The 19,594-nt window shown below is 48.7% G+C and overlaps 1 protein-coding gene across 5 annotated transcripts in view; it reads left to right on the plus strand.

Annotated features, from left to right (window-relative positions):
- Positions 1-19,594, plus strand: part of CRMP1 (collapsin response mediator protein 1) — a 71,235-nt gene that overhangs the window by 39,748 nt on the left and 11,893 nt on the right. For all 5 annotated transcript variants that reach the window (XM_025384743.1, XM_025384745.1, XM_025384744.1 and 2 more), the window contains exons 5-11: positions 444-505; positions 2,456-2,536; positions 8,772-8,840; positions 10,707-10,827; positions 12,468-12,624; positions 15,228-15,369; positions 16,052-16,222. In XM_025384743.1, the coding sequence (XP_025240528.1) occupies positions 444-505; positions 2,456-2,536; positions 8,772-8,840; positions 10,707-10,827; positions 12,468-12,624; positions 15,228-15,369; positions 16,052-16,222 (803 nt within the window). The remainder of the gene's footprint in view (positions 1-443; positions 506-2,455; positions 2,537-8,771; positions 8,841-10,706; positions 10,828-12,467; positions 12,625-15,227; positions 15,370-16,051; positions 16,223-19,594) is intronic.

The raw sequence follows: 19,594 nt of genomic DNA on the forward strand, positions 1-19,594 counted from the left end.
AAAAATGGGATAAAAAAGCATGTGCTTTAGGACATTTCTAGAAGCTGCATGACTAATGTCTTTTCATCTTCCTTGCAGATTCTTATTACACCCTTCCTTATCCTTATCACACCCCTCCCTCTCAGCCTGGGGAGTTTCCACCTCCTCCTCCTCCTCTTTCTCTTCCTTCTCCTCCTCCTCTTTTTCCTCCTCCTCCTCTTCCTCCTCCTCCTCCTCCCTTTCTTCTCCATCACCTTCAGATTCTGCTTAGGTGTGACTTTCCCTGGAAGCTTCCTTTGACCTTCACCCACACCCTCAGGCTGGATAGGTGCCCCTTTGGGGATCCCAATGGCACTCCTCTCTCCTGGCGACTACCACTCTGCTCTGTGGTCGTTGATTTATTGGAAAGATATGCTTCTGTTTTTTCTTAAACATTTTTTTTAATCCTTTTTTTCTTGAAACAGGCGTCAATTCCTTCCAAGTCTACATGGCCTATAAGGATCTCTACCAAATGTCCGACAGCCAGGTAGGTCCCCACACTCGCCCTCTCCCCTCTTGTCTGGGCAGGACTGGGCCAGCTTTGCCAGTCCAGGCAGCACAGGGCAAGGGAGATTGTGAGAAGCCGCAGGGTTCGAGTCCTGATTCTGGCATGGAGTGGCTGTGTGATATGGTGTCAGTTGCCCCTGCTGGCCTTGTGTTCTCTTCTGACCGTGTGAGCGGCATGCAGAAGGGGGTCCCTGGTTTGGCGGCTCCCAAACCTGGCTTATCCTCAGCATCATCTGGAGAGCTCACTCAAATACCAATTCTTAGTGCACGTTACGGATGCTGGGTGTTGGACTCAGGAACCTGTACTTCCCAAAAGCTCTGCATTTGATTCTGGGATTCAGGCAAGGATGGGGACCATTTCTGAGCTCTGACACAGGAAGACAGACTGCCTGGCCTTCCCTCACAGCAACTGCAACAGTCTAGGCAAGTCACCTTGTCACATTTGTAAGATGGGACATTTCTGGCCCTGCCAACAGCAAACAATTATTACGTAGATGCAGCAAGTCAAGGGAGATGGAGCCGCAAGTTGTTCTTCAGGAGTAGCTGTTACGACTTACAGGACACCTGGCCTTCTTATACTCCTGGGTCTCCTAGTTTTGTTTCGTTGTCACTTTCCTTTGCTCTGCTTGTTAGTGTGTGGAGAAAATCATGGAGGCTACAGCCAAGCCAGGCTGCAAGCCCTGGCCATACCGGCTGCTTGCTGTGCAGCCAGGGGCAGCTCTCCCAACTTCTCTGTGCTTTAGGCTCATAATAGCCATGCCTTATAGAGGCAGTTGAATGATTTCATAAGACGAGTGAAGTGCTAGAATGGTGCCTAGCACAGAATGGTGCCATACAGGCATCAGTAAGCAGGGTAATTGGTTATTACCATGGAGATAGATGGGCAATGGGAGAAGCACTTTATGTCCTTCCTTTCAAATAAACACTTGGGGTTACAGAAAATAACTTATCCCAAGTTGTCCAGGAGGCCTTTGATACAATCAACAAAAGACATTCAAAGAGCTGAAAACTGGTTCAGTTACATAGAAAACATAGCATGTGATGTGCTGGCATAATTGTGATTTTCACCTGTTTCATTGTAACCACTGGAGCCCTGGACATGGATGGAATCGAGCAGCCTCTGGGTGCAGGTTCTCAAAAGTGCTTCATGCCTCCACATGCCTTCCCTATTTGCTGAAATAGGGATGTGTGTTGGAAAGCAGGCATCCCAGGGGATGTTGTCTTGCATGCATGAAGAACAAAGTTGAGATTCAAGTACCCCGGAGAGGGAGCTTCATGGCTTTGGCCCTTACCAGGGGCAAATGCCCAAATACAGATTCTCCTCAGGTAGGAGGAGAACACTGGGCAGTGGGCCGGGCCTGTTTTGGCTAATTGAGAGGATGGTTAGCATACTATATATTATCTGAGTATTGGAGTGATTAGAGAGCTTGTTTTCCCCACCCCACCATTGTCTATAAAATGGTATGGGTTCACATTTTTGTAAGGATGCACACATCTTCTGTGGCATGTGGGTGGCTATGGTACAGGCTCAGCAGATTTAGTTAGACAATTTCTGTAAAACTAACCGTGATTTCTCAGGACCAGTTGTTGCCATTAACACCTACAGGTGTTTCAAAAAAGCCAACCCAAAAAGACAGCAAAAGGCACAGATAGGCACTGAGATTGAGTCTGTCTTCATGCCCTGGGGTGACTTGGACCAGTTGTGCCCCATCCTCAGCTCCCTGCTTTTGGATCTACAAGATGTCAGGGTCAAGGAACAGTCCTTCCAAGTCTGACTTGTATAGCAGCACATTCCATCCATATGAATGTGTCTGCAGAGGCTGGCAGGTGAATGACTGAATGGGTGTGAGAGAAGAATGGTCTTCGTGAATGCACCTGCTGTGATTTTTTTTTTTAAATCTCACACCAACCCCTGTTTATCTCTCCATAGCTCTACGAAGCCTTTACCTTCCTTAAGGGGCTGGGAGCTGTGATCTTGGTCCATGCAGAAAATGGAGATTTGATAGCTCAGGTGAGTGGCGTGAATTTCCACTCCTTCTACCTCAGTCTGATTCTTCTTGTTGCAAAAGGTTTGATAAAAGAGCATTGGTGAGTGGGGAGGCTATACAATGAAAGGTCAAGCCAGGAACTGGGTGTCATATCAGACACACCAGGTGAGAGTCACTCACACACCATTGGCAGGCCGCATTGACTCTAGAACCTGTTTTCTGACCTGTAAATGAGCACAATATAACTGCCCTGTGAACCTTGGAGGGTTTGCATGAGAGAATGAGGATGTGAATGAAATGCTTTGCCAACCCCAAGGAGGTGTTCCAGGCCAGCCTCCTCCATCTCCTAGTCATGTGACCTTGGGCAAGGAGCTTTTTCCCATGAACGCTCTCATTTTTCATCCAGAGACACCCACCTGGTAGTGTTATTGTGTGGATCAAATGATACTATGTGCCGTGGTTTGAATGTGTCCTTCAAAAGTTCATATGTTGAAAACTTAATGCACAAGCTAGTAAGTTGATGGTATTTGGAGGTGAGGCCTTAGGGAGGTAATTTGGGTTAGATGAGATCATCAGGGTGGGGCCCTCATGATGGGATTAGTGGCTTTATAAGGATAGGAAGAGAGGCCTGAGCTGGCATGCACCTGCTGTCTCATGTTTTGCCCACCACCATGCTATGATGCAGCAAGAAGGCCCTCACCAGATGCTGGCACCTTGTTATTAGATTTCCCAGCCTCCAGAACCATGGGAAATACACTTATTTTCTGTATAAATTACCAAGTCTATGGTATTCTGTTATAGCATCAGAAAACAGATTAAGACATCATGTACATGAGGTTCAGAATCTACACATAATTGACTGCAGCCGTGCAAAACTTTTGGATAAAATGAGACATTAACATATTTTGATAATTCTAGCTATGGAGTGGAGAATTTGTTGAGAAAAGAATGAAAGCTGGGAGTGGTGGCTCACGCCTGTAATCCCAACACTTTGAGAGGCTGAGGTGGGCAGATCACTTGAGGCCAGGAGTGTGAGACCAGCCTGGCCAACATGGCAAAACCCCATCTCTATTAATAATACAAAAATTAGTTGGGTGTGGTGGAGCACACCTGTAACCCCAGCTATTGCAGGTGGGAAGACAGCTGTTACAGGTGAGAATGCAGCTATTACAGGTGTGAGGCTGAGGCATGAGAATTGCTTGAACCTGGGAGGTAGAGCTTGCTGTGAGCTGAGATTGTGCCACTGCCCTCCAGCCTGGGCAACAGAGTGAGACTGTCTCAAAAAAAAATATGAAGTCAGGGTGACCAGCGAGGTTCTATTCCAGCAATTCTCATAAGAAATGAAGAGAGGAGATAGGAGATGGAAGAGGTGAGTTGTGACAGGAAGGCAACACAATCTACAGGACCCAATCTACAGGATTGGGTGGAGGAAGAAGAGAAAGAAGTCAGGGGGGCTTCTGGGTCTCTGGTGCAGAGGCATGGATTGCTCATAATGCTGTAAATCAAGACCAGGCACATAGGGGAAGGTTTGGATGCAGCCAGTAAAGGTAGTTCATGCCAGGCCTGATGCAAAGGGCTTCACATATTCATACTCACAACTACTCCATATGGTAGATATAATTATTCCCATTTTATAGATAGGGAAACTGAAGCTCAGATATGAATAAGTTGCTCACTGTTGCTCACGGGGCAGTAGAGCCAGGATGTTAACCAGTTCCCTCTGGTTCCGGAGCACAGTGGAAGAGCAGCATAATGGCTCAGTGCTGGAGATCTAAAGCTTCACCATTAAGGTTCTTCTGTTGACTTCACTTCTTCTTATCTGGGTCCTTATAGTTTTTCTGCACAATTGACATTCTTTCAAATTCAATGTAAAAAACAAACAGTGCCTTAGTTCCATCATGCAAGAGTATTCTGTTCATTGCTAACAGGTCACTGCATCCAGCCCACACTCAAAAAGAAGGGATTATACAAGGGCAGGAATGTCAGGAAGTGAGAATTACTAGGGCCACATCTGAGACTTCCTCCCAATCTGTCTTCTGGCCTCCATGATTGATGACCCTCTCCCGTGCAAATTACAATCACCCCCTCCCATGCTTCTTAAAAACCTCATGACAGCATTAGCTCAAAGTCTGGAATCTCATCATCTGAACCAGATCCAGGTGTGGATGAGACTCCTTGGCTGTATTTCCCATAATCTGTAGGTCTATGAAGCTAAAGAAGGAAGATATCTTCTCGACCCTCCTGACATACAACATGCAGGGGTGGACCTGACATTTCTATTCAAAAAGGGGAAAATAGAAGGCACCAAGGATTCACTGGTTCATGGCGGTTCTGCAGTCTGGCTGGGAAATGTTGGCAGTTCCTTGATTGAGTCTCAAAGTCTGAGACTAAGTCTCCATAGCTCTTGGCTCCACCTTCTGAGCTCCTGCTTCCATCCTTTGAGTCGTCCATCCTTTTTCCATGAAAGGTCGTGCATGTCTGTCGCAGCTGAGTGGTTTTCTCAGCCTGCTTCTTGCTCAGTAGAATTTTGGGGATCAGCCAGGCATGGTGGCTCACGCCTGTAATCCCAGCACTTTGGGAGGTCGAGGCGGGCAGATCACTTGAGGTCAGAAGTTTGAGACCAGCCTGGCCAACATGGCGAAACCCTACCTCTACTAAAAAAAAAAAAAAAAAAAAAAACTAGCCAGGCAGGTGCCTGTAATCCCAGCTGCTTGGGAGGCTGAGGCAGGAGAATCGCTTGAATGTGGGAGGTGGAGGTTGCAGTGAGATGAGATCATGCCACTACACTCCAGCCTGGGTGACAGTGAGACCCCGTCTCAAAAAAATAAAAAGAGTTTTGGGGATCCAACTGCTTCTTTTCATATCACATGCCTGTGTTCAGTCTCAGCTTCCAGTATTTTGCTAAGGCAACTCTCCTAAAAATCTGTGGGCCTCCTGTGAATCTCACTGGGGTTCACGCCGTAAGACAAAAGGCACCCACCAATTTCTTCGAGATAATCCCTCCGCTACCCAGATGAGAGAGCTGAGAGACACAACGGCAAGCTTCCTAGAGGCCCTGTAGTTTGACTGAGACGGTCCACAGGCATAGCCTTCATCTCTTTGAAATGTCTCTTTAAAAAAATGTGTTTTTTAATTTTTTTGAGACTTAGTCTCATTCTGTCACCCAGGCTGGAGTGCAGTGGTGCAATCTTGGCTCATTGCAGCCCCCATCTCCTGGGTTCAACTGATTCTTGTGCCTTAGCCTCCCGAGTAGCTGGGACTGTAGGCATGCGCCACCAAGCCTGGCTAATTTTTGTATTTTTAGTAGAGACGGGGTTTCACCATGTTGGCCAAGCTGGTCTCGAACTCCTGACCTCAAGTGATCTGCCTGCCTCAGCCTCCCAGAGTGCTGGGATTATAGGTATGAGCCACTGTACCCGGCCTAAAGGGTTCCTATTTAAAGGATCTCTTTACTGTGACTGATAACACTGGGAGGCACCACCCCTCACCTTTCTGAGTTCTTACCAAGGGACTGTAGAGTCACATCCTTGGTTTCATCCCAAGACTGTTGATGGCTGCTTCTCGCCTCCTGTGAGGACTCACTGGCAATGTCCTCAGAGGCCCTATTTCTTCTTAAGAGTCCATTCAAGGCTATTTAAAATGCTGTTTCAGAATTCATTCTCTGCCTGGTTCCAGAGCCTCTTCCATATATTTAGATATCTTTTATGGTAACACCCTCCTTCTGGTAGCAAAACCTGTACTAGTCATCCATGATTGCATAACAAATTACTTCAGAACATAGCATCTTAAAGCAAATTATCTCATGGTCCTATGGGTCCGGACTCCAGGTGCAGCTCAGCTCTTTCTGGCTGAGGGTCTCACAGGCCATAGTGAGTGGCAGGTGGGGCGGTGAGCATCTCAAGGCTCAACTCGTGCAGGATTTGCATCCAGCCTCTCGTAGGTGGTGTATTTCTGGATTTAGCTCCTTGCTAGCTGTCAGGCTAATGTGATGGTCTGTTCTTTGCTGGCTGCTGGCCAGAGGCGTCCCTCAGTTCCTTGCACATGGGCAGCCCCAGCGAGGCAGCTTCCTTCAGAGCAGATTAACCAAAGAGCAATAGGTGAGCAGGTTGGCAACCAGAGTCTCTGTAACCTGACCTTGGGAGTGACAGCCCAACCCTTTTGTCTTGCTCTGCTCATCAGAAGCAAGGTGCTGGGTCCAGCCCATACTCCAGGGGAGGGGACCCCGCAGAGTCTTGAAAAGCAGGAGGCAGGATCACTGGGAGTCGTCTTAGAAGTTGCTGCCACACAAATCTTAGCTGATTTTAAACTGTCTAAGAATGGAACCATACAGCACATACACTCTTATGTCTGGGTTCATTTGCTCAATCCGAGGCATGTGAGATCCATCCTTTGGCCAGGCGTAGCACTAGCTTTTTCTATTTCATCACTGTGTAGAATTCCACTGCACGAATCTGCACAGTGTATTCTCCAGTTGTTGGATATTTGGATAGTTTCACATTTGGGACCGTGATGCGTGAGGCTTCTGTGCTTGTTCTTGCTCCACTCTTGTTCAGCCTTTTATTAAACATAGGTTCACATCTTTCACTGGTATATACCTAAGAGAGGAATGGCTGGGTGTGTGTAGATTCAGCTTTAGTGGTTACTACTACACAGTTTTCCAACATGCACTCGCGCCCCCACCAGTGTGGCAGAGGCCCAGCCCCCAGCTCCTGAGTGACACATCAGGGGCTTGGCTCTCCTCACTGCCCTCACTGCCAGCAGAGATTTCGCTGTTCCAGCTGCAGCACATCTTTTGGACATCTGCTTTCCAGCTTTCAGCATTTTGTTCCTGTGGTCTTCTCTGTATTTTCTTGGTTCCTGTGTATCTCTTTCTGTTGTGACTTCAGTGTGTTTTGGAAGGCAGTGAAACAAATGCATATGTGTAGTCCGTTATTTCGACTAGAAATCCTACTCTCATTTTTGTTTTTCCTCATTATGTCATCTTTCATCCTCCCTTCTTCCCCTCTCCTCCCTCCCTCCTGCCTTTCTTCCCTTCCTCCCCTTCTCTCTATTCCCCTTCCCTCCCCTGCCCTCCCCCTCCTTACTTCCTCTTTCCTTCCAGAATGGTAACTGACATCTAAACAATTTCACATAGGGATTTCTCGGTATTCTAAGATCCTTTTGTAAACATTTTCTAAAAATGCTTTGTAAACAGCGTCTTCAGTAGCTGAAATTATTCCATTGTTTACTTAAATCTACCCAGCTGTTAGACTTTGAAATGGTTTCCCATTTATATTCTTGTAACAGCCTCGAGCATAATAACCACAGACGCACAGTTGAAATTGTGATTTCCTTTCATGGTTGATGGGGCCCGGGGTTCATGACGGGGTCATGTCCAAGAACAATGACACACACACTGAGGAAGTTAAAATTAGCAACAGCACAGCTGGCATCTGGGCAATGTCAAACTTTTTTTTTTTTTTTTTTAGAAATTAAAGTGTTCCCGGGACAAAGCAACTTTGGGCCAGATGGATTTGAATCTGGGCCATCAGCTCAGGGAGCCATTTCAAGGTTATATGATAAGTTTGAGGTAGTGGTTTCCTGCCAGAAAGACAGATGCCAAGAAGAGGCAGCTGAAGTAGAGATGAGAGCCGGCTGCTGATTGATGAGCGGGCGCTTGCTCATCAGGTTTTGTGCTGAACGTGTTTCGTATGCTCGCTCATCTGATCAGCGGTCACTCTGCAATACAAGCACTGGTATCCCCAGTGTACAGAAGAGAAGACTGAGGCTCAGAGAGCTTGACCAACCTGCCCAAAGTCACAGAGGAGGCTGTTCTGGATCTAGACTTCCAGTTTTGGGACCTTTGATTTCAATGTCAAAGACTAGAGTAGGATTCCTAGTTGAAGATATCCATGTTGTACCCAAACACCACGTTTCTTCTCAGAGGAGAGCCCTGCAGGGAGACTCCGACATTGAGAGGGTGGTGGGTGGTCTTGGAAGCTCGTGTCTTATAATCCTGCTGCCTCTCATTGATCCCGGGAGATTCAATATAAAGCAGGTGCAGATGGAGCCATGCAGGGCTGCAAAGGGGAAGGTGGATGGGTGTGTAGTGGAGGGGACACAGGTCACTGCCCCCACCCAGCACACTGTTAACCTGGTGCAAGCCACTCACCTCTTTGGGACCCAGCTGTCCCCTCTGTCTAACCAGGGGGTTGGAGGAGTCACTTCTCCCAGCTCTGGCATCCTCTAATCACTGACTCATTTGTTCTTGTCTTGTAGGAACAAAAGCGGATCCTAGACATGGGCATCACGGGTCCTGAGGGCCATGCCCTGAGCAGACCTGAAGAGGTAAGGACTCCCAAACTCAGGCATGACTCTGACACTCACCACTGAGCACTCACCTTGATGCTCTTCCAGCTGGAACAGCCCAGCCAGGACCCGGCTCCTTCCCATGTCCTCTCCCAGACCATCCCAAACCATATTGTCTTCCCCGGGAACCCTGGGGCCTGCTGGCTGGAGAAGCCAGGAAGAGGTGCTGCCTCTCCCAGGGTCCTGGAACTTCACTCCAAGGCCCCGTGGGTGCTTCAGTGTCCCAAGTGGATACGGATTCTCACGGAGGAGTTTGCATAGTGGATGATAGGAAAGTGGAGCCACATGCCCAAGCCCAGCACCCGGGAGACAACTCCCACTGCCTGCCCTGCTCCCAAGCCTCGAAGAAGGATGACTTCCCCTGGAGTGGCTCTGTGTATCTGTGTGTATGTGTGTGAGAGAGTGTGTGAGAGTATGTGTGTGAGAGTGTGTGAGAGTGTGTGAGAGTGTGTGTATGTGTGTGAGTGCGTGTGTGTGTATGTGTGTGAGAGTGTGTATGTGTGTGTATGTGTGTGAGTGTGTGAGAGTGTGTATGTGTGTGAGTGCGTGTGTGTGTATGTGTGTGAGAGTGTGTATGTGTGTGTGTGAGTGTGTGAGAGTGTATGTGTGTGAGTGCATGTGTGTGTATGTGTGTGAGAGTGTGTGAGTGTGTGTGAGAGTGTGTATGTGTATGTGAGTGTGTGAGTGGGTGTGTGTGCATGTGCACACACCCACAGGGAGTGTGGAAGGAGGAAGGCAAGCTGATCTGGCATGGAATGGAGTGGGCACCCTGGAAGCCATCCTTTGAGTTGAGGACACTTTCTTTTTACTTACTTTCTTTCCTTTCTTTTCTTTTCTTTTTTTTTTTTTGAGATGGAGTCTCTCCCTGTTGCCCAGACTAGGGTGCAGTGGTATGATCTTGATCTCAGTTCACTGCTGCAGCCTCCACTTCTTGGGTTCAAGTGATTCTCCTGCCTTAGCCTCCCAAGTAGCTAGAACTACTAGGCACAGGCCTGTGCCACCACACCTGGCTAATTTGTGTGTTTTCTTTCTTTTTTTTTTTTTTTTTGGGGTGGAGTCTCACTCTGTTGCCCAGGCTCTAGTGCAGTGGCGCGATCACAGCTCACTGCAAGCTCCACCTCCCAGGTTCACACCATTCTCCTGCCTCAGCCTCCCAGGTAGCTGGGACTACAGGTGCCCACCACCACGCCCAGCTAACTTTTTGTATTTTTAGTAGAGATGATGTTTCACCGTGTTAGCCAGGATGGTCTTAATCTTCTGATCTCATGAAGAGAGACTGGGTTTCACCATGTTGGCCAGTCTGATCTCAAACTTCCGACCTCAAGTGATCCATCCGTCTTGGCCTCCCAAAGTGCTGGGATTACAGGTGTGAGCCACCGTGCCTGACCAAGTTGAGGACATTTTCTGATGCCCTTATCAGGTCATTACTGAGTCTCCTGGGCCCGTGCCCTGGGCCTGGTGTCTGCCGGACACGGGACACAGACGTGAGTGGACATGTTCCATGTCCTGAGGGGCTTGAGATCCCACCCAGTGCTCTTCATGAGCTCCATGGCCCAGGGATGGCCACGAGCTGTGTGTTCCTGGCCCATAGTGAGGTCAGGATGGAACCGGGAGGCAGTGGTATAAAGTTGTGTAGCGCTTGGATGTTGCAGCTGTATCCCAGCGTGAGACCAGTGCCCCGCCCCAGAGAGCAGGGGCACTGTCAAGCGCTGTTGGACTCCGTATGTCCTTCTCATTCGATGGAGCAGATTTCCCTTCTGACCACATTTAGTTAAGGAAAATGGACATGGGTGGTAGCTGTGCCCCCAGCCTTCCCTCCTGTGACACTGTGTGTGCTGTGTTCAGCTGGAGGCCGAGGCGGTGTTCCGGGCCATCACCATTGCGGGCCGGATCAACTGCCCTGTGTACATCACCAAGGTCATGAGCAAGAGTGCAGCTGACATCATCGCTCTGGCCAGGAAGAAAGGTATGCAGCCGGCCCTGGGCCTTCTAGGGCAGCTGGGGCCTGGAAGGGGGTGTCCTGCAGGTTCAAGTTCACTCCCTCCCGAACTCAGACAGAGTTCTGTCTGAGGAGGGAGAGGTGAAGGGGGGATGCTCCTGACACAAGGATGGTGGCTGGAATTCTTTGGTCCCAATGACCCTAGGACCCTAGGACCCTAGGACATTCACCTTGATAAGTCCAGCTCCATTGAAAGAGGATTTTAATCATATATTATGTTTAATCTAATGGATCCAAATATTCAGCATGTCATCAATGTAAAAATCATTAATATTTTGCATGATGTTTTCTGTACTCTCTTCAAAATTCCGTGTGTATTTTACATGTACACAACGCAGTTCAGACTAACCACAGCCTCAGGTTATTGGTGACCACATGCGGCTCAGGACTGCCTTATCGGACAGAGCAGCCGTGGACCCCAAACACGTTGTTTCAGTGTTTTTAAGGGCAAGCTGACAAGTAGAGGCTAGAACAGCACAGCTTGCCTGAAACTAGCCCCGTTTTGAAGATAAGGAGACCCAGGCTCAGAGAGGTTACGGAAATCTGGAAGCAGTACCAGCCGGGAGTGGGTAAGCAGGCAGGTTCTGGAGCCACAGGAAGCCATAAGGTGGTCACTAGCCCCACATGGCTATTTAAATTTAAATTAAGTAATGTTAAATAAAATGAACAAGTTAGTTGCTCAGTGGCACCAGCCACACCAGCTTAAGAACCACATGTGGCCCGTGGTTGCTGGTTGGGCAGCTGTGACGTAGGGCACCTGCTTCACTGCAAAGAGCGCTGCTTGATGGGCTGCCCTAGAGCCGGGCAGAGCTCACAGCCGCCTCTCCTGCTGGGCAGCAGGGTCTCTCGGGCTGTATCTCTTGCCCTTGGTCTCTAATGCAAAGATCTTTCCTGGGAGCCCCAGCTTCCGCCTGCAGGCTTTTCTGGAAGAAACCCGCCTGGCCCACTCCATGAAAGGCAAGCGGGAACTTCTGGGAAGCTGGTACTCGGGAAGCTGGTACTCGGGAAGCCGCCCTCCGGCCCTGGGCTGATAGAAACACATCCAACTCGCTTTCCCCTGGGATGGGACGACCCCGAGGCGTGTTCCCGAGCAGGACTGAGTGCCGAGGCCCTCCGCTGTGCCTCGATGAGAAATCTCCGTTTATTGGCTGCTTTCCCTGCCTTATGTCACTTCCTCAATCCCCAGCCAGTGTTTCCTGGAATCACCTCCCAAATAAGACGCTTGAACTAGATTCCTAAGATCTGCTTCCAGCAGATCCCAAACCGAGACAGCAAATCGTGGCTCCGTGCCTTGGCTTACGAATCTATAAAAGGACATAATAGTGTCCAAACCCTAAAAGCAACAGCCGTATCCGCAAGGTTGCTGGGTGAGTCAGCTGCCGTCCGCCCCACAGAGTGCTTGGCGGGGTGTGGACAATGTAATGGAACCAGGCCTGACACCCAAGGTCCCTGCGGTGCAGGCGGTGATGCCTGTGAGAATGGCGGCCAGTGTTCTGGCCTTCAGCCAGCCTCATTCTCCCTCCAGTCTTCCAATTTTGTGCCTTTGACATCTGCCTCAAGAGAGTATTTGCTTTTAACCAGGCTTGTCTGTGTTTGCCCCTCCCAAGGGCCCCTAGTGTTTGGCGAGCCCATTGCCGCCAGCCTGGGGACCGATGGCACCCATTACTGGAGCAAGAACTGGGCCAAGGCTGCGGCGTTCGTGACCTCCCCTCCCTTGAGCCCGGACCCCACCACGCCGGACTACTTGACCTCCCTGCTGGCCTGGTGAGACCTGTGAGAATGTAGGGCTGGGGGAGGCAGCTGGGGCCTTTGGAGGCAGAGAGTTAATGGTGGGAATCCGCAGGCTGGTTTGGACTCATGATTATAGAGGAGGCTCTGCCCCGTGCTCTGAAAGGACAGCGCTTGTGTGGCTTACAACAGGCCTTCAGGGACCTGAAGATCTATGGCATCCAGTGACTGTTCCATTCACATCTATTGACCTCCTCCTGTTGAGCCAAGCTACTGTTAAGCACCTGCTCTGTGGCAGGCACCGTGGTATATTGGGAAGCACTCAGGATTAGGGATGGAGACAAGGCTGTGTCACCCTGGACCTGGGACATCACCCGTAACACCTCTTGGTCCCCCTCATTTTACTCAAAGTGGGAGCAGACAGTACCTGTGGCAGAGCTGCCTATGAGACAGTGCAGGAAAACGACCTGGAACCGAGGGCTCCAGAAGTGGCCGCTGCTGCCTGCAGCACACCTGCTGTGGTGCACGCACACTGTGCGGCCCAGCACCTCAGCCCCTTCCCTTCTGTTAGCCACCACGAGGGACGAGCACTTAGCAATAGCAAGGCCACACAGCAAGCCTAAGTGTCCAGGCCGCTCTGGAAGCAGAGATGCATGCTTAGAACCCACCGGGAGGTTTGCAGAAGGCTTTCTGGAGGAGGTGGCATCGAGACTAAGGCTCGGGGATGCATAAGAGTTTGCCCAATAGGGGAGGATAAGACGGGGCTTCTTGGCAGAAGGAACCTTGGAGGAGGGGGCAGCGGTGTGCACCCACGTGGAAATCACTGTCCCCCTGATGATACAGAAATCCTTGACTGGCATAGCCAAGGACTTACTCAACATCTGCAGTCCGATGTCTGGTGGGCAACTCACGTTTACAGAGAACTGCAGATCTTCCCCTGTAAAGCTGCTACCCCTGCAGTCTTGCCCATCTCAGGAAATGCCAGGAACAGAGGCCCTGGAGTCTGACAACGCCTCACCTGTCTGCTGTGGCCATCCTGGCTCAGGCCACCGTCCTCCCTGGCTTCCTACCAAGCCTTTCTGTTTCCACACAGGCCCACCCCCCCGCTACCCATCACAGTCTGCTCTCAGACATTTAGAACCTAGGTTAGATCAAACACCCCTCTGCTCGGAACCAGTAAGTCCTCTCCCGGTGAAACCCAAGTCCCCACAACGTCCCACAAGGCAGAGCTCAATCCGGCGCACATGCCCTGACCAACCTCCCTCCCTGGGCCTCCTCTGCCCTTGGCTCCCTCAGTCCAGTCCCGGCTTCATGCTGACCCTGAACCCCAGGCAGGACCCTGCCTCAGGGCCTTTCCACTCATGGGAACCCCTGGCTAGTCCTCTCTTTCTTAGACACCACATGGTTTGCTCTATGACTTCCTTCAGATCTTTGTTGGAAGGCTCCTTCTCAGTGATGTAATTTTCTGATTATCTTCCTGATAATGGCATCCCCAGCCTGTCCCCAGCACGCCTCACCCCATCTGCTTTAGTTGAATCCCTGACACTCGCTCTGACAGCGCCCATGTGCCCATTTGCCTCTGCTTATTGCCAGTCTCCTCCGTCCCTCAGTAGAGCTGACACATGCAGAAGCTCTCTCTTTCTGTTCTTAGATGCACTCCCTATGCCTTAAATTGTACCAGGCATATAGGAAGCACGCAACACAGTTTTGTTGAATAAATGAGTGAAGATAGCTTCTAAATATATTCCTCTGCATTTAGGTAATGGCTAACATTTCCTGGGCCTCTGGATTGGAGGACAGCCTCACCCTCTTCATCCTTCATTTAGAACCACAAATAATGGTCCATTCGTTTTTATATTTTATTTTATTTTATTTTATTTTATTTTATTTTATTTTTTGAGACTGAGTTTTGCTCTTGTCGCCCAGGCTGGAGTGCAATGGCGCAATCTTGGCTCACTGCAACCTCCACCTCCTGGGTTCAAGCAATTCTCCTGCCTTAGCCTCTTGAGTAGCTGGGATTACAAGGGCCCACCACCACGCCTGGCTAAATTTTTTTTTTTTGGTTTGTTTTTTAGTAGAGACAAGGTTTCGCCGTGTTGGTCAGGCTGGTCTCGAACTCCTGACCTCAGGTGATCCACCTGCCATGGTCTCCCAAAGTGTTGGGATTACAGGTGTGAGCCACCACACTCGGCCTCTTCCATTCATTTTACTGTCTTAGGTGTTCAGCTCAGGGCACCTGATATATCAAAGAGTATATGTTTTTGAAACAGTTTTTGAAACACCAGGGGATGAAAGGGTAAATCCCAGTGAACTTGTGCCACTTTGCTATAACCAGTGAATAGTGTTTGTTCTGCAAGCACAGCACAAACACACTGGCCAGCCCTTGTGCCAACTGCCTTGTGTCAAGAAGACAAATGTCAGCACACATTTCTCGCTTTGTAACATGCAGAGCATGGGGCCAGTGATATCCCTGGGACTTGTGAGGCATGCAGGCACACGCTGGAGAGTTTCTCTGTTACCCACTGGCTTCCTTATCTATTCGTTCATTCACTGGCTGCACTGCATGTACCTGTCTGAAGTTGGGATTTGCCTTCAAAATGAACTAAGGTCTGAACTCCACCTTGTTTTGTCCTTGCCAGTGGGGACTTGCAGGTCACAGGCAGCGGCCACTGTCCCTACAGCACTGCCCAGAAGGCGGTGGGCAAGGACAACTTCACCCTGATCCCCGAGGGTGTCAACGGGATAGAGGAGCGGATGACCGTCGTCTGGGACAAGGCGGTGGTAAGGCTGGATCTGTTCTCAGGAGCGTTCGAGAAACACCCTACCTGCCCTGTGAAAGCCAATGCATTACGCACGCTGGGTTCTTAAAAGTTCCCTTCTTACATGGAGGCAGAAGCAGATACACTAGGAGGGCGCAGGAGGGAACGCGTAACTTGTGAGAAAGTAGCTCAAGTCCGGGAGAGGCCTCTGCATTCGCGGATGTCACCCTTGTCCTTTATATCTTAAGATTGAAAAATGTTTTGTTTTGTTTTGTTTCCCAACCACGTCTTAGTTCATGTGAAAATGGCTCTGTAACTCTGTGTGTATGCACGGGCACACGTGTTAGGAGTTGGGGTGTGGAGTGGGTAGAGAGAAGAAGAGCTGCAGAGGAAGAGCTGGGTTTCACTCTGATCACTGACCTGAAACCAAAGGTTTTTATCTTCTGTTAAACTTGGGCCTGGTGACATGGACAAGATGTCATCGTGGCTCTTGTGTCAACATACCTCTGTGCGGTTAATTAAATGTCCTCTCTGATGAGGCTGGGCCCTTTGGGGTTCTTGACGATGGCACGTTTTTAGCTGCGAGAGGAGAGAATTCCAAGCCTTGCAAGGACTCCAGCTGGCAGGCTTCCATTTGTGCCCAGCCACCCCTCCTCCTGGCCCCATTATGAGATGCTCTTCTCATCTGTGGGTCTTGCCTTTAGGCTACTGGCAAAATGGATGAGAACCAGTTTGTCGCTGTCACCAGCACCAATGCAGCCAAGATCTTTAACCTGTACCCAAGGAAAGGGCGGATTGCTGTGGGCTCGGATGCTGACGTGGTCATCTGGGACCCCGACAAGGTGAAGACCATAACAGCCAAAAGTCACAAGTCGGTAAGTCCTGGCCTATTTGTGCTGCTGAGATAAGTGATTCTTCACTGTGACCATTTTAAAAGACTAATTAAAATGATTTATGAATTTTCCACCTAGAATGTGATCTGATACATAGCCTGACTGGAGAGACTGGGAGGAGGGATTTGAGCAGGCTCAGTTAAGCTGCTTCTCCTTCTCTCTCTGCCTCTCTCTGTCCTGCCCGTGGATGCATGCGTTGCCAGCCATCTGATACTGCTTCTAATGTGTAAGCTTCAGGGCTCAGCGAGGGAAAGTATTGGGTCTAAGGTTCTCCATTTAATTATCAAGCTAGAAAGGATTTTATTTGGTATATTAGAAAACTCCCACTCAGTTTTGCGGCTGGCTGCTCATAGACAGGAAAAGGTTGGCCCTAAAGTGCACACTTTTTCACATTCCATGCCTATCATTATGGGCCATTTCTGCTTTGTATCTTATATGCTTTTGATTTCTCCACTCATCCAGCAACCTACCAAAGATGCACGCACAGAAAGGGTGTGTGCAGAGATGGCAGAAGACACCTGTGCCTCCCTGAAGGGCTTGCTTTAACACCTTGTGCACGGCCAGCAGTGGCCTTGGGTCTGGATTAACAATTACACGCACAGACCCAAGAGGCCACAGTGGTCCCTGGCTCACTGGAGTCTGTGCAAGCACACAGGCCAGAAGCAGGGCATATACACACCATGATGGAGCTGCCGTGGGTGTTCCCATAGTCCCTGGGCTCACATACTGGAGAAGGAGACCACAGGTATGGGGACAGGACGCCAGGCACAAGGAAGTTTCATAAGAAAGCCACAGGAAACACTTGTAGCAGCTCATGGGCATGGCCCTGGAGTATCCACTTGGCTGCAAGAGACACGGCCTGCAGAAGCAGAGGTCTTAGCTGCTCACTGACCTTGTCCGGCTCACCAATCCAGGTCATTCTTACAATACACAATGCTCCCTGGTAACACTACTTGCTTCTCACAGTCCCCATCTCCGGGAAACAGGGTGCCTGAGATCATCTTCTCATGGAGAAAGGTTTATGCCACTCACATGTACAGTCCAGCAGGGCATGCAATTCTACTATTTATTATTATGAATTATTTCATGTGTGTACACACTGCTTGGGGTCTGTGCACATAGGAGAGGCAATGGGAGAACATCTGAGAGGGTCTTGTCAGTGAGAGGGTGTCTTGGTCCATTTTGTGCTACTGTAATAGATACCACAGACTGGTTAATTTATAAAGAAAATAAATTTATTTGACTCATGGTTCTGGAGGCTGGGAATTTCAATATTAAAATGCCGGCATCTGGCAAAGGTCTTCTTGCTGAGTTATCCCATGGCAGAAGGACAAGAGAGGACAAGTGTGAAAGAAATATCAAGAGGACGCTGAATTCACTTTTATAACAAGCCCAGTCTCACAATAACTCACTCACTCCTGTGATAATAGCATTAACCCATTAATGAGGGCAGAGCCTTCATGACCTAATCAACTCTTAATGATCTCACATTTTAATAATATTGCAATGGCAATTAAATGTCCAGTTGAATTTTGAGGGGATATTCTGACCATAGCAGAGGGTGTGCACTCCCACTGCCATCTGGCTGTGGGAGCTGCTCCTTGCTTTGTAAGGTGATCCTCATCTAGAAAGGAACGTGAATGTCTGAGTTAGCCAGTCAAAGGTCAGCAGAAAAGGACCCAGAAGGAAGTAGACTGAGCTGGGATTGTCTTACTATTTCAATGTGGGATCAGGGGCCACACCAGATTCCATGCTTAGGAGTGGGCACTCCTGGATTATCATCACAATCCAGCCAAATACTGTTTTGTAGTTATTCCGTGCTTAGCATTCTCCATGCGTCATCTCATTTAATCCTCAGGATCTTCTAAGTTAGGTATATTGTTATTAATAAATGAGAAAATGGGCAGACAGAGGACATGTGCGTAAGTTTCCTCTGGATGCTGTTACAAAGTGCCACAGGCTGGGTGGTATAAACAAAAGAAATTTTGTCTCTTAAAGTTATGGAGGGTAGAAGGTGAAACCAAGGTGTTGGCTAGGCCATGCTCTCTCTGAAGGCTCTGGGAACAGATCCCTTCCAGGCCACTCTTTTAGTGTCTGACGTCCCCCGCAGTACTTGGTTCCACAGCGTGTAAGGCATCCCTTACATCTCTGCCTCTGTCATTGCCTGGCCTTCTCTGCTGTGTCTTCTCCTTTTGCGGATGCCAGTCATTGGATGTTGGGCCCACCACACCCCAGTGTGACCTCATCTTAACTAATTACACCTGCAAAATCTCTGTTTCCAAATAAGGTCATATTCTGAGGTCATGGGGGTTAGGACTTCAACATGTCTTTTTTTGGGAGCACGGTTCAACCCATAACAATATGTAATATACCCAGGGGTGCCCATCTGGGAGGTAATTGTCTTCAGGTTAAACTCGGGGAAGCATCTCTTCTCTGCGTCAGGCAAGATTTGAATTCTTTTCAGAGCAACAAGAGGACAATTGAGGATACTGTGAAGTGGTTTGACCAAAGGATTTTGTCTGTTTCATTTTCTTTGTCCAAAGCAATGCCATCCACATAATTGCAATTTTTTTCAGAACATGGATTGAGGACTGTTGTTAGAGGTTAGTTTTGTTTTTGTATGTTTTAAAAAATATTACTTTTAACAATGAAGAGAGATCATTTTTTGAATACTGACCAGTGATTAGATTTTAGATCTACTTTTCTATAAAACACACCTTGTATTCTTTCCTGTCATTGTGGAAAACATTCACGTCAAAGTGCCACGTCATGGGTGTGCATACATATTTGTATATCATAGACTATCTGGATGTTTTAAACTTTCTTATCAAGATATAATTCACATACCATAAATGTCACCATTTTCAAGTGTACAATTTAGTGGCTTTTCGTATATTGAGAAGGTTGTACAATCATCACTAATTCCAGAAGGTTTTCATCACCTCCAAAAAAACAAAACCCTGTGCCCATGAACAATCAGTCCCCTTCTCCCTCCCCCATTCCCTAGCAACCAGTAACCTGCTTTCTGTTTCTATGGATTTGCCTATTCTGGACATTTCATAGAAATGAAATCATCCAGTATGTGGCCTTTTATGTCTAGCTTCTTCTACTTAACATCATATTTTTGAGGATCATCCATGCTATATCATGGATGGGTACCATGTTCCTTTGATAGCTGAATAATATCCCCTTGTAGGGATGGACCACGTTTTGTTTAAGCACACATCAGCTGACTGGCTGCTTTTCAAACGGTATTAAAGAAACCAGTCCAACCTGGAGGGAACCAGGGAACGGGGGCTCATGGATGGGAGAGACAAGAGGTTCTTTTTTTTTTTTTTTTTTTTTTTTTTTTTT

The sequence above is a fragment of the Theropithecus gelada genome, chromosome 5 (genome assembly GCF_003255815.1).
Source record: "Theropithecus gelada isolate Dixy chromosome 5, Tgel_1.0, whole genome shotgun sequence".
In the NCBI taxonomy this organism is placed as follows: Eukaryota; Metazoa; Chordata; class Mammalia; order Primates; family Cercopithecidae; genus Theropithecus; species Theropithecus gelada.